The 13,150-nt window shown below is 42.5% G+C and overlaps 1 protein-coding gene across 1 annotated transcript in view; it reads right to left on the bottom strand.

Annotated features, from left to right (window-relative positions):
• The window catches only part of ALDH16A1 (aldehyde dehydrogenase 16 family member A1), a 214,936-nt gene that overhangs the window by 109,469 nt on the left and 92,317 nt on the right, over positions 1-13,150 (bottom strand). The window contains exons 10-11 of the mRNA XM_040327630.1: positions 6,023-6,159; positions 954-1,059 (exon numbers count right to left, since the gene is read on the bottom strand). Of these exons, the coding sequence (XP_040183564.1) occupies positions 954-1,059; positions 6,023-6,159 (243 nt within the window). The remainder of the gene's footprint in view (positions 1-953; positions 1,060-6,022; positions 6,160-13,150) is intronic.

Raw genomic sequence — 13,150 nt, forward strand, 5'->3', positions numbered from 1 at the left:
GCAGGGTTTAGAGGTGTGCTATTCAGAGGTTTCAGTTCTCCCTCACAGGCTGTCCACATCTCACTTCTACCCCTCTTCGACTCTGACTTCTGCACCTCTCTCCACAGCCCTCATCTCTTCCATCAGCCCCAAAAATCTTCCTCGCATCTCACCTACCTGGCCCAGCTCTAGTACCTCCTGGCAGTGTAGGAGTCTCCACCTGTCTCTCACTTGCAGAGAGATATCATTGGTTGGTATCCGTGCACAGATGGGGATCACAGTGCAGCTTACCACGTGATGCCCCATTCCACACTGCACCTGCACTTCCCTTGTCCCCATCATGAGTGCAGATCAGGAAGGGATCTGTGAAAGCTGCCAAGAGGAAGGCTTCTCAGCAGGGAGTGGAGGGCGAGGGCTGGAGTTGGCGGAATGGAGGCTGAAAAAAAAAGCCCTGGGTGAGAGGGCCACATGAAATGGCCTGGTGGGCTGGATTTTGCCTGCCGACTTTGCGTTTGAAACATGTGGTGTATTGTTTATATGTAGCAGCAGGACAAGTGGGCTTTAATGCCTAGGTGTTCACATATTTGTCCAGGGAGGTCTAAGGTTGTGTACTGAGAGAATGCTCACCGCACACGCTGAGCACAATGGCCAAGCTGTTTCTGACTGCATTTGTGCACAAGCTCTAAACGGGAGCCAGGAAAACAGGCTCCTGATCATGTAACTGCTATGAGAACCAATCAAAACAGTCATGTGATTGGGAAGCCACTCCATCTCTTGGCATTAAAGTTTGCTTAAAGGGTCATCAACAGTCATTACATCAAGGAGGAGTAAAAATCATACACGGCTGCAGACTGAAGCACAAAGGTATTCTTTAAAACATTGATTTACGAAATTGCTTGTGCAGTAATTGCCGTATATATGCAGTACCTTATTCTTTTTTTACTAAAGTGGGGTACAAGTACAATTCTTCTCACCTCTTTTCCTCCATCCCGTCCAAATCCACTTTCTTTATATCCACCAAACCCGGCAGCTGCATCAAACATGTTGTGTCCATTTATCCACACTGTGCCAGCCTTTATGCTGAAGACAGAGGAGGGGATCGGTCAGTAACATACACACAAGGGGGGTGGGCTGCTGCTAGAACAGTTGCCAGATATGTCTGCACCACCATTATATATTTTTAGTTTACAGTTTAAAAGGGTTCTCCAGAAAAGAGACACTACCTAAGCTCAGACAAGTAGTCTAAGGCCCCGTACACACGATAGAATCCATCCGCAGATAAATCCCAGCAAATGGGTTTCTGCGGATAGATCCTATGGTGTGTACACGCCAGCGGATCTGTTTCCGCGGAGAAATCTCCTCTGGGATGGATTCCAGCAGATCGAATATTTGTTGTGCTGCACAACATATCCATCTGCTGGAATCCATTCCAACGGATGGATCCGCTCGTCTGTACAGACTTACCGGATCCATTCGTCCAAAGGGATTCCCCGCACGCGTCGTAATGATTTGACGCATGCGTGGAATTCCTTATATGACAGCATCGCGGCGACGGCGCGACACGTCATCGGCAGAGGATTTCCGCGCGGATTTCAATGGGATGGTGTGTACACTCCATCCCATCGAAATCAGCGGATATCTTTGAGAGGATTTATCCGTGGAAACGGTCCGCTGGACCGTATCTGCGGATAAATCCTCTTGTGTGTATGGGGCCAAACCCTCCCTCTCTCCCTCTTTCCATTATTTTCTCTCCCAGCCTTCCCAGATGTTTTTGACTGGTGCAGAATATAACCATCCATCTTGGTTTCTCACCGCCTTAATTATTCAAGGTACTATTCCATTTTCCACATAACGATTCTTTTCCATGTTAACATTGTGTAGACTGATGTTATTCACTTGATTATTCCACTACTTTGCTAATCCAGAAATATTAACTAATGTCACTTTTTATGCCAGTCTTTATAGTGCATCATTGTTCTGAGTATTGGACGTGTTATTTCTGTATGCATTCTCTGAAAAAATGTATACTCAAAGAATGCATAAAAAAAGCACACAGTAATAAGTTAGAGGTGTTCCAGATCTCACAATGCAAGATAAAGATAGAGTGATAATTGAGCATCTAGTTATAACACGCTCTAGAATCTAAAGTGCCTACAGTACGTATTGTATTCTTATAACTGAGGATAGCATGCTGTAGGTTAGTCCCTTTATAAATGTCCATGTCCACATTTCACTTGTGGTGAGAAAGGGTAAATCCTTTTCATCTAGTTAGACCAGTGTTTCTCAACTCCAGTCCTCAAGACACCCCAAACAGGTCACGTTTTCAGGATTTGCCTCAGATTAAACAGCTGTGGTAATTACTAAGGCAGTGAAACTGATCAGATCACCCTGTTGGGGCGCCTTGAGGACTGGAGTTGAGAAACACTGTTTGACTTTACACAGCCATTAGCCCTCCCCTTCGAAGTAAATGAATTTAGGGATCTATAATTGCTTCATATACCACCTTACAGTATTAAAACATTTTGCTAGTGAACATCTGGAATTTTTTTTACAAATATTTTCCAAAATAATACTTTGTTTATTGCAATGTAAAATTACATTAAAAACAAAAACATTAAATGTTGGTAATTCTAATAAGATTTTTGTTCATTGAGGGACATTTTTTTCGTTAAAAAAACAAGAAAAGGGATGAAGAGGGAGTGTTCATTTTACACATTATCAGGTATAACTGCAGGTATTCAATAAAGCGTTTGGCAGCATGCAGCTCCTTGCTTTTTCCTGACTTGAACTCAGAGGGGAATACATGACCATTAACCTAAAGCAGCGTTTCTCAACTCCAGTCCTCAAAGCGCCCCAACAGGTCATATTTTCAGGATTTCCCTCAGATGAAATGGCTGTGGTAATTATTAAGGCAGTGAAACTAATCAAATCACCTGTGCAAAATAATGGAAAGCCTGAAAACATGACCTGTTGGGGTGCCTTGAGGACTGGAGTTGAGAAACGGTGACCTAAAGGACTGTTTTTGGTGCGCAGATGCATCAGGAAAGAGACACAACACATTTACTTTTGCAAGGGGAAATTATTTTGCCTCTTACAACTGCCGGACAAATTCACTAGGACCATTTATACAACATATGGGGGAAATTTAATAATTCTTACTTGTCTCTGGATTGCAAAGAAGGGTAGAAATTAGGGGAGCTGCGGTGGCTCAACGCGATTGGCACTGCGCTGATAAGCCATTCACCTCTGCAGCTAGGGGTTCGGATCCCGGTCCCGGCTGCATGTGAATTGAGTTTGGTGGTCTCAGCCCGGCTCCCGGTGGGCGTGCTATGCGAGGTAAGCCTGCGCTTAGTACGTGCCCACCCCCCTCCCACAAAATCCATCACACTTACACGCACTCGAAATTGGGTTAACATGCACGCACTTTGACCACACGGTCTCTAAAAAGAGAGGCGAAGGACCAATGGGGCTGGTTGAGCGGGCTAGATCCTCTCACTCCCTTATAGGGAGTCCCTCTGCCCTGTTGGGCTTCAAAGCGGAGCAGGTAGGGCAGGCTGTGTGGGAGGACCCCCTCACGCACCCGGGGCATGGAGAAAGGTGGCAGATTGCCTCTGGGGGAGGGCTGCCTACTCCCAACTCCTGCAGTCAGGCTCCTCTCTCGAGTACATGCACAAAATACACTTAAAAAAAAAAATAGAAAAAAAAAGGGTAGAAATTAGTACAATTTGAAATGAGGTTAGAAAGCATCGTTCATAGAAGGAAGAGTGTGTCTGAAAGTAGAGCTGGGATGGGAGGTAAATGAGTGTGAAGAAGTAGGGATTGTAAGGAGATGTATGAGAATTGTAATTAATGAAACTGAGCTACTGCATTTTTGCGTTTTAAATGTAAGAAAGAGTGTTAAAAAAAATAAAAATAAATGACAGGACAGTGACAGGATCTAAGTTCCAGGCATCAATCCCTTCTTGGGATACAGAGAAACTACCCCCAGCAACAATGATCTGTATGGGCAACCACTGCAGCAGGACGGTCCTCTGTGTGTCTAAGGCATGTTGTACTGCACAATGGAAAACACTCCACCTAGGAGATGATGTCAGCACTCCGTTCTTTCAGCAATAACCATTCTCACTGTTAGATGGCGGTGGCAGGAACTTTTAAATGGCACTCAACCTTGAGATAGCTGGCAGTGCTTCAGGCCAATAGGCCTTACTCACTTAGGCCCCGTACACACGGTCGGTTTGGTCCGATGAGAATGAACCAAAGTTCGGCCTGTTTTCCTTCGGTCCAAAATTTTAAAACATGCTTCAAAACCGAACCGATGGACCGCTGCCCCATCGGACCAAACCGATGGTTAGTACAGAAAAGCATCGGTTCAAAACCCGCGCATGCTCAGAATCAAGTCGACGCATGCTTGGAAGCATTGAACTTCGTTTTATTCAGCACGTCGTGTGTTTGACGTCACCGCGTTCTGACCCGATCGGATTTTGAACTGACGGTGTGTACGCATATCAGGCCGTACTGCCACTTCAGAGGTGAACCGATGAAAACGGTCCGTCGGACCATTCTCATCGGTTTTGTCCGACCGTGTGTACAAGGCCTTAGTGAGTCAGCAGAGACACCAGCATCCCTGCCCCATTTGGTACGTGTGGCTGCCGGGTAGGGAATTCCACAAACACAGCTGATTAGGCTGGCAGCCTGCTATGATGTGTCCGTTTCCCGTGGGTTTAGGCCTGAGTTCGGACTGAACCTTAGCTTATTCCTAGTTTTAAACATGAATTCTAATTTTTTTCTTGCACTGCTAGAGGACTTTGCAATCAGGAATGAATACGCTGGTTGTAAATGTAATGCCCTGTACACACGATCGGTTCATCCGATGAAAACGGTCTGATGGATTTTTTCATCAGGTATCCGATGAAGCTGACTTTCATCAGTCGTGCCTACACACCATCGGTTAAAGAAACGATTGTTTCAGAACGCAGGGGCGTAAAACACAACGCCGTGCTGAGAAAAATGAAGTTCAATGCTTCCGAGCATGCGTCGACTGGATTCTGAGCATGCGTGTATTTTTAACCGATGGACGTACCCACAGACGATCGTTTTTTTCTATCGGTTTTTTAACCATCAGATAATTTTAAAACAAGTTCCTGTTTTTTTTACCGATGGATAAAAAATCGATGGGGCCCACACACGATCAGACCATTTTCATCAGACGAACCGATCATGTGTACACGAAATAAGAGATTGCTGAACCCTTCACTATGCTTGCAATCCAGGAGACTTTGTTTTCTACTCCTTGGTATTATAGACATTCCTCCTTGGAAATTCAGGTTTATGTCCTTTGAATTGTTTTCTACTTGTGGCGGTTTTGGAGGGATCCTGTTGCTCTTGTATGCATGTGTTCTCTGCCATATGTAACAGTTGTTCAATCTGTTGCTCTTGAGAACCCCCAGACGAAGACCCTTGAGTTGCAACCTACTCCATACGCTGCACTTAGTCTGGCGCACAGAGGTCATTGCTTCGCTCCAGGGTGCTGCCTCCTAGTGGTGTAGAATCATGAACTTTTTACATGGCCTTGCATAATTGTTTTTATGTAGTGTCACTATTCTCTGCCAGTGTCATTGTAATTTTATCAGTTTTATATTTGCCACTATTTAACCATTAGCTAATGTTTCATTTTTTAGCTAACCTCAGCGCCACCTTGTGTTTTTCCTGTTGTACATGCAGCACATGCTTGACCCTTTTCACATGTTTAGTCCTGAAAAGCCAACAGATCCCCTCACACACATTGTTCACGCTTTTATCATCAGTGTCCACATTGAACGACACTCTTCCTATGTTTCAACTCTCCCCCAGTGTTTATACTGGCTTCTGTCAGAGATTGTTTCACTCTGTCTGCACAACATTCATGGAATCCCCACTCCCTTTCTTTTATACATTATGATGTCTGGCAGCACCCTCTCCTCCATTGTCTGCCTTATCTGTTATATATGCATCGTCTGCCTTATCTGTTATATATGTTAAAGGTTTCAGGATATTCATTTCTTACCTTAATGCTCCCTCCAAAGCTAAAGATAGATTTTCTGTCCAGACACTAGCGGCCAATCCATAGGGTGTATTATTTCCAAGAGCAATCGCTTCTTTAGCAGTTCGGAAGGTCATTGCAACCAGGACAGGACCAAAAATCTGTTCAACAAAACATAAATTAACACGTGGCATAGAAATCTAAAAGGCAACAAAGAAACCAGCTTGTTGGCAACACACAAATCGTGGGTAACTTATGCTCCACTCATTGTTTGAGGCACAGGACTGGGAGTCCCTATACCACTGCCTGAACAAAGTGAACAAATTTGTAATTGCAAATATATGGAACGGTTTTACAGTACATATACAGTACAGCAGTTCAAAAGATAAAACAGCGCTAATGAGTCGGTGTGAGCCCAGCTCAAAGGAAAAAATATATATATATATCCCAGTGGACTCAGATGATGTGAGAGATATCAAACATAAGGTGTAAGAGCACCAAACATCTCAAAGAATGACACCCCTATATGTGGTTTACTCCCCCGTGTGGGGTGCAGGCTTACCACAGCAAAGAATATGGCTCTGCAGGTACACCATCTGATCCTCCAGGTATTGCTAGGGGAAAAAAAACTCTCAGCCAGGAAACATGCAAGACAAATAAACAAACCTGTGATAGTGTGATATTGTCTATGTAGTAAACTGGCTAAGTAGGTAAAAACCAAAGGTTGTTGCCCGTACAATAAAATACTGTTAAATGAACATGTAAACAGGAAAGCATTCACCGCTGTCACCGCCGTCTTCTAGCCTCCAGGGGCCGCGCGCGTGCTATGCAGTGGCTGCAATAACATAGACCGGATTGTGGTTGGTAGTTGGTGGAGCGCGGTGGAACGCAGACTGTTTCTGGATGTAGCGCCGATGTAGCCACGCCCTGACGCGTTTCGTCACTTCCGACTTCAACAGAGGGCGTGGCTACACAGCGCAGTCACTGTCCCTTTGTACTCCCTCAACAGCAGGCTATTGGTTGAGTACTGCCCGCCCTCCGGTCTCGATTGGTGCTACTCAGACCGGATAGACAGAACGACTTCAGCCGTGTTGTAATGGAGTTCAGCAAGGGGGAAGTGAGATAAGAAATAAAAATAAAAATAAAATCATAAAAGCAGAACAGCACAACAAAACACTTGTCCACAATAGGTAAAGAGATCATTGGTAAACGATCTCTACAAGCGATGGTGCATAAAACTATATTAAATAAAGGTTTATTAAAAATAGTGTGCTATAAAGCACGGGCGGCAATTCACCCAATCACAAATAATGTAGGCGTGTCTCAGCTTCATATACAGACAGTGGAGAACTATGTGGTACTCGTGTCGGATCTTTAAATCCACTATGTGTGAAACTACATTGTGTAATTCTAAAGCTGCAGGATTCGTCACGCTAGTCAAGGGCACCTATATACTAGTGATTATATGGTAAAGATGAATCAAATCACATCTGACTCGCCCATCATTAGAAATGCACAGCGACACACATCTTTGCAGAGAAGTATACATATATGAAAAGCATAAGATCAAATCGTCTTAGGCCCCATACACACGAGAGGATCCATCCGCTGGAATTGATCCGTGGACCGGCTCCAGCGGATAGATCCCCTGGTGTGTACGATCCAGCGGATCTGTTTCCGCGGATTTTTATCCCCTGGGATGGATTTCCAGCGGATAAAAATTTTAAGACATGCTTTAAAATCTATCCCAACGGATTGATCCGCTGGTCTGTACAGACTCACCGGATCAATCCGTCCGAATCAATCCCCCGCATGCGTCGTAATGATTCGACGCATGCGTGGAATTCCTTATATGACAGCGTCGCGCACGTCGCCGCGTCATCATCGCGGCGACGGCGCGACACGTCATCGCGATGGGATTTTGGCGCGGATTTCGATCCGATGGTGAGTACACTCCATCGGATCAAAATCCTCGAGAGGATTTATCCGCGAAAACGGTCCGGTGGACCGTATCCGCGGATAAATCCTCTCGTGTGTATGGGGCCTCAAACTTGGGGACCCAAAAAACAGGTGAAGGGTCCCTTGTTATTAGACTAGATCAGGGACTGCGTGCTGGTAGATGTGTGTGCAACCATCAATTTAGTGTAAAATAATTGATGAATGATTGATAAAAAACATATAGGTGAGAACGAATCAATTAAAAATAAATATATATATATATATATATATATATATATATATATATATTATATATATATATATATATATATATATATATATATATATGAGTATAAATACACAATAATACTCATAAAAGCATAGGCCCCAAAAATTATGGACCGGAGGTAGGAGACTGGTATTGCGTGAGAGACCCCATCACATATCTTGCAGCGCACAGGGGTATCAGGCAAAGGGGGTCAATACTCATTATTGGAGCACTTAAAAGGAGGACTATTAAAATGAACCCAATAAAGGGGAACTGATAAAGGAGGACTGATAAAAAAGGGAACTGATAAAAAAAGGGGCTAATGGAAAGGGGACTGATAAAAGCGGAGGAAGGACTGATAAAATGTAAGGATGCATAAAAGTGGCAGAGCTCATAAACATGGCAAGTGTGGCTAATAACAGGGTAGAGCTTGTAATATTTGTAATAAAAAATGAAGAAATCAGAGCGTGCCATGCGCAGCGCCTTAAAATCAAAAATCACTAATAAAACAGTTAATATCAAGATCAACGTTTAACCCTTTTGGCACCAATGTGCCAGCCAAGTATATCCATTCCGTTTCCCGTTTAGACAGTTCTCTTACGTGATTGCATCCTCTCCAGGAGGCTTCCACATGTTCCACCCCCCAGAACTTCAGGCCGGCGGGGTTGCTATCGTGGTGCAATTTAAAATGGAGGGAAACATTATGGTCCTTGTACCCCAGTTTAATGTTGGCCACATGCTCAGCAATTCTAATTCTTAATTTTCTTTTGGTTCGACCGATGTACATCAGTTTGCAAGGGCATTCTAACATATACACAACGAGTGTGGTATTACATGTGATAAAAGATTTGACCTGGAACTGAATGCCATTGGATGTGGTAAAAAAAGACTCCACAGGACCTCTTGCTCTATCCGCTTCTTTGCAGGGGAGGCATTTTTTGCATGGAAAGAAGCCATCCCTATCCCACATGGATGGTGTTTTTTTTGGGGGATCCAGGACCTTTTTTACCACTTTGTCCCCAAAGTTGACCGCCTTCCTGTATATAAATCCAGGTTTTGGTGGGAGGACAGTATTCAGAATTTTATCCAAGAAAAGAATATGCCAGTGGTTTTTAAAAATCCTCTCTACTTCTTTGTACTGGCTATGGTACCCAGAAATGAAGCTCCATTCGTGTATATTTTTCTTTAATTGTGGTTGTGTTGTGGATAGGCAACAGGATCTTGGTACAACCGCTAGTTCTTCAATGATTTGGACAAGTTGATTGTTATTGTAGCCTTTTTCCACAAATTTCCCTTTTAAGGCCAGGTTCACACCTATGCGAATTGAGTGCGGCTTAAACCGCATCTAATTCGCAGTACATTTCAAAATACATTGTTTTCAATGAGGCTGGTTCACATATGTGCGATGCATCCGCACTGCGCATTGCCTCCAAACCGTGTGCGGTTTTTATGTCTTGCGGTGCGGCTCAGGTGCGAATTCAGTCCCATTATCTTCTATGGGTACGCAGCTGAATTCGCAGATGTGTTCATTTCTCTTCAGTATTTGTCTCATTCAGTTCAATACACTTCCCCCCTTCCCCTCCCCTCTCCCAGGTCTCCAAATTCGCACCTGATCTGCAGCTAAAACGCAGTTGATCTGCAGAACACCTTATAGAGAAATTCGCAAAGACAACTGAGCTCCAAAACGCAACGCACTAGTGTGATTCAGGCCTTAAAGTTGGGCCTGTGATCTAAAATCTATGTCACTACTGCAATTCCGTTTTACTTGCATCAATTGGCCCTTGGGGATGTTCCTTAACCACATTGGGTGGTACCCGCTTTGAATAGGTAAGTAGCTATTACAATCGGTTGGTTTGAAATAAACATTAGTACCCAACTTGTTTCCATCTCTAAATATATTTAGATTTAGGAAATGTATACTTTGCTGATTGTGAAAGGTAAAGTGACGAGCGCAAATAAATGTGACTGAGTATTCAAAGTGTTAATCAGTGAACACTGATAATAAACTAAAATTGAAACAAAGTGCTAGAAATGACATATAAAACATCAATAATGAATAAATCGTTCAGCCAGCAAGTGGCCAGTGAAAAAATATGTGCACAAGAATAGCTGCAAAAGTCAGCAGGCAAACATAAAAATGAAGCCTAAATAAGTCCTGGAATAATAGGCTAACAATACAGCCTTAATGATATCATGTGCATAAATGTGTTGGAAGTTCCATAAAAAACAAAGTAATAAACTTCTCCAATGGTGATAAAGTGGTGTTTTAAGGATCTTCTCATGTAGATCTTCAAATAATGTGAGCTCACAATGCGCTTACCTTCCCAAGGTGGTAATCAAGCCTTGATTAAATGGATATCCACAAGAGGTGTTGTTGAATCTGCAACTGGCTATGGATGTCCAAGGCGTCCTGTGTAATCCTATGTTTGTAGGCTCCAGACTTCTATTTGGCAGCGGTGGTGCTCAGCATGGGGAAATAAAAAAGGTAGCTTCCCATAGTGCAGTAAACCAAGGCTATTTTATTGATAAAAACGCTAACAAGTGCATTTTAAAAAGATCAGGTAAAACGAAACTAAAAGAACAGCTGATGACAGCTTACTGATGTATTGCTTAAAAAACAGTCCGTCCCTTACATGTTACGCCACATCACGTGGCTTCATCAGAGGTAACATGTAAGGGACGGACTGTTTTTTAAGCAATACATCAGTAAGCTGTCATCAGCTGTTCTTTTAGTTTCGTTTTACCTGATCTTTTTAAAATGCACTTGTTAGCGTTTTTATCAATAAAATAGCCTTGGTTTACTGCACTATGGGAAGCTACCTTTTTTATTTCCCCATGCTGAGCACCACCGCTGCCAAATAGAAGTCTGGAGCCTACAAACATAGGATTACACAGGACGCCTTGGACATCCATAGCCAGTTGCAGATTCAACAACACCTCTTGTGGATATCCATTTAATCAAGGCTTGATTACCACCTTGGGAAGGTAAGCGCATTGTGAGCTCACATTATTTGAAGATCTACATGAGAAGATCCTTAAAACACCACTTTATCACCATTGGAGAAGTTTATTACTTTGTTTTTTATGGAACTTCCAACACATTTATGCACATGATATCATTAAGGCTGTATTGTTAGCCTATTATTCCAGGACTTATTTAGGCTTCATTTTTATGTTTGCCTGCTGACTTTTGCAGCTATTCTTGTGCACATATTTTTTCACTGGCCACTTGCTGGCTGAACGATTTATTCATTATTGATGTTTTATATGTCATTTCTAGCACTTTGTTTCAATTTTAGTTTATTATCAGTGTTCACTGATTAACACTTTGAATACTCAGTCACATTTATTTGCGCTCGTCACTTTACCTTTCACATTTTCATTGTATTTTTATTGATATCTATATTTATACATTATCAGATTGAGCAGCATCATCACTCTAGTTCATTATTATTTTACTTTATATCTCTAGGTTTACTAGGTAGGCGCGAGAGCACCCTCACTTTATCATATACTTTGCTGATTGTATTCGCTGGTTAGACGGATATTGCATGTGTTTGTGTTAAGATCATTTAAAAAGGATTCCAATGTTAAAAGGGGACCTGCCCAAATAAAAAACCGACAATATATACATTACCCAAAATCCATAAAGATGTACAACACCCACCTGCCAGACCAATAGTGAACGGCATAGGATCTGTCACATCTCGGCTGGGTCAATTCCTCGATCACCATCTTCAAAAAAGTGTAACCACTACCAAGGCCTACTTGAGGGACACAAAAGATCTACTGATCCAACTAGAGGTGATAGACTTATCAGGATTAAATGACATATATCTGGTTACTGCTGATGTCTCATCGTTGTATACGATAATACAACATGATGACGCTCTTTTAGCATTAAATTGGGCCCTTTCCAAGAGAGACGACATCACGCATACCCTTAAGGTATTCTTACGTAACTGCTTGGATTTCTGCCTAGGACATAATTTTTTCTGGTACAATGACTGTTTTTATTTACAAAACAAAGGTGTTGCTATGGGGGCTAAATTTTCTCCCAGTATAGCAAATCTTTTTATGGCCGAGTGGGAGGATAAAACAGTTTTTAACAAGCCACGGAAAGAATTACTATTTTACCGTCGGTATATTGATGATTTGTTTTTTATTTGGGCAGGTCCCCTTTTAACATTGGAATCCTTTTCAAATGATCTTAACACAAACACATGCAATATCCGTCTAACCAGCGAATACAATCAGCAAAGTATACATTTCCTAGATCTAAATATATTTAGAGATGGAAACAAGTTGGGTACTAATGTTTATTTCAAACCAACCGATTGTAATAGCTACTTACCTATTCAAAGCGGGCACCACCCAATGTGGTTAAGGAACATCCCCAAGGGCCAATTGATGCGAGTAAAACGGAATTGCAGTAGTGACATAGATTTTAGATCACAGGCCCAACTTTTAAAAGGGAAATTTGTGGAAAAAGGCTACAATAACAATCAACTTGTCCAAATCTTGTACCAAGATCCTGTTGCCTATCCACAACACAACCACGATTAAAGAAAAATATACACGAATGGAGCTTCATTTCTGGGTACCATAGCCAGTACAAAAAAGTAGAGAGGATTTTTAAAAACCACTGGCATATTCTTTTCTTGGATAAAATTCTGAATACTGTCCTCCCACCAAAACCTGGATTTATATACAGGAAGGCGGTCAACTTTGGGGACAAAGTGGTAAAAAAGGTCCTGGATCCCCCAAAAAAAACACCATCCATGTGGGATAGGGATGGCTTCTTTCCATGCAAAAAATGCCTCCCCTGCAAAGAAGCGGATAGAGCAAGAGGTCCTGTGGAGTCTTTTTTTACCACATCCAATGGCATTCAGTTCCAGGTCAAATCTTTTATCACATGTAATACCACACTCGTTGTGTATATGTTA

Source organism: Rana temporaria, chromosome 10 (assembly GCF_905171775.1).
Source record: "Rana temporaria chromosome 10, aRanTem1.1, whole genome shotgun sequence".
Taxonomy (NCBI): domain Eukaryota; kingdom Metazoa; phylum Chordata; class Amphibia; order Anura; family Ranidae; genus Rana; species Rana temporaria.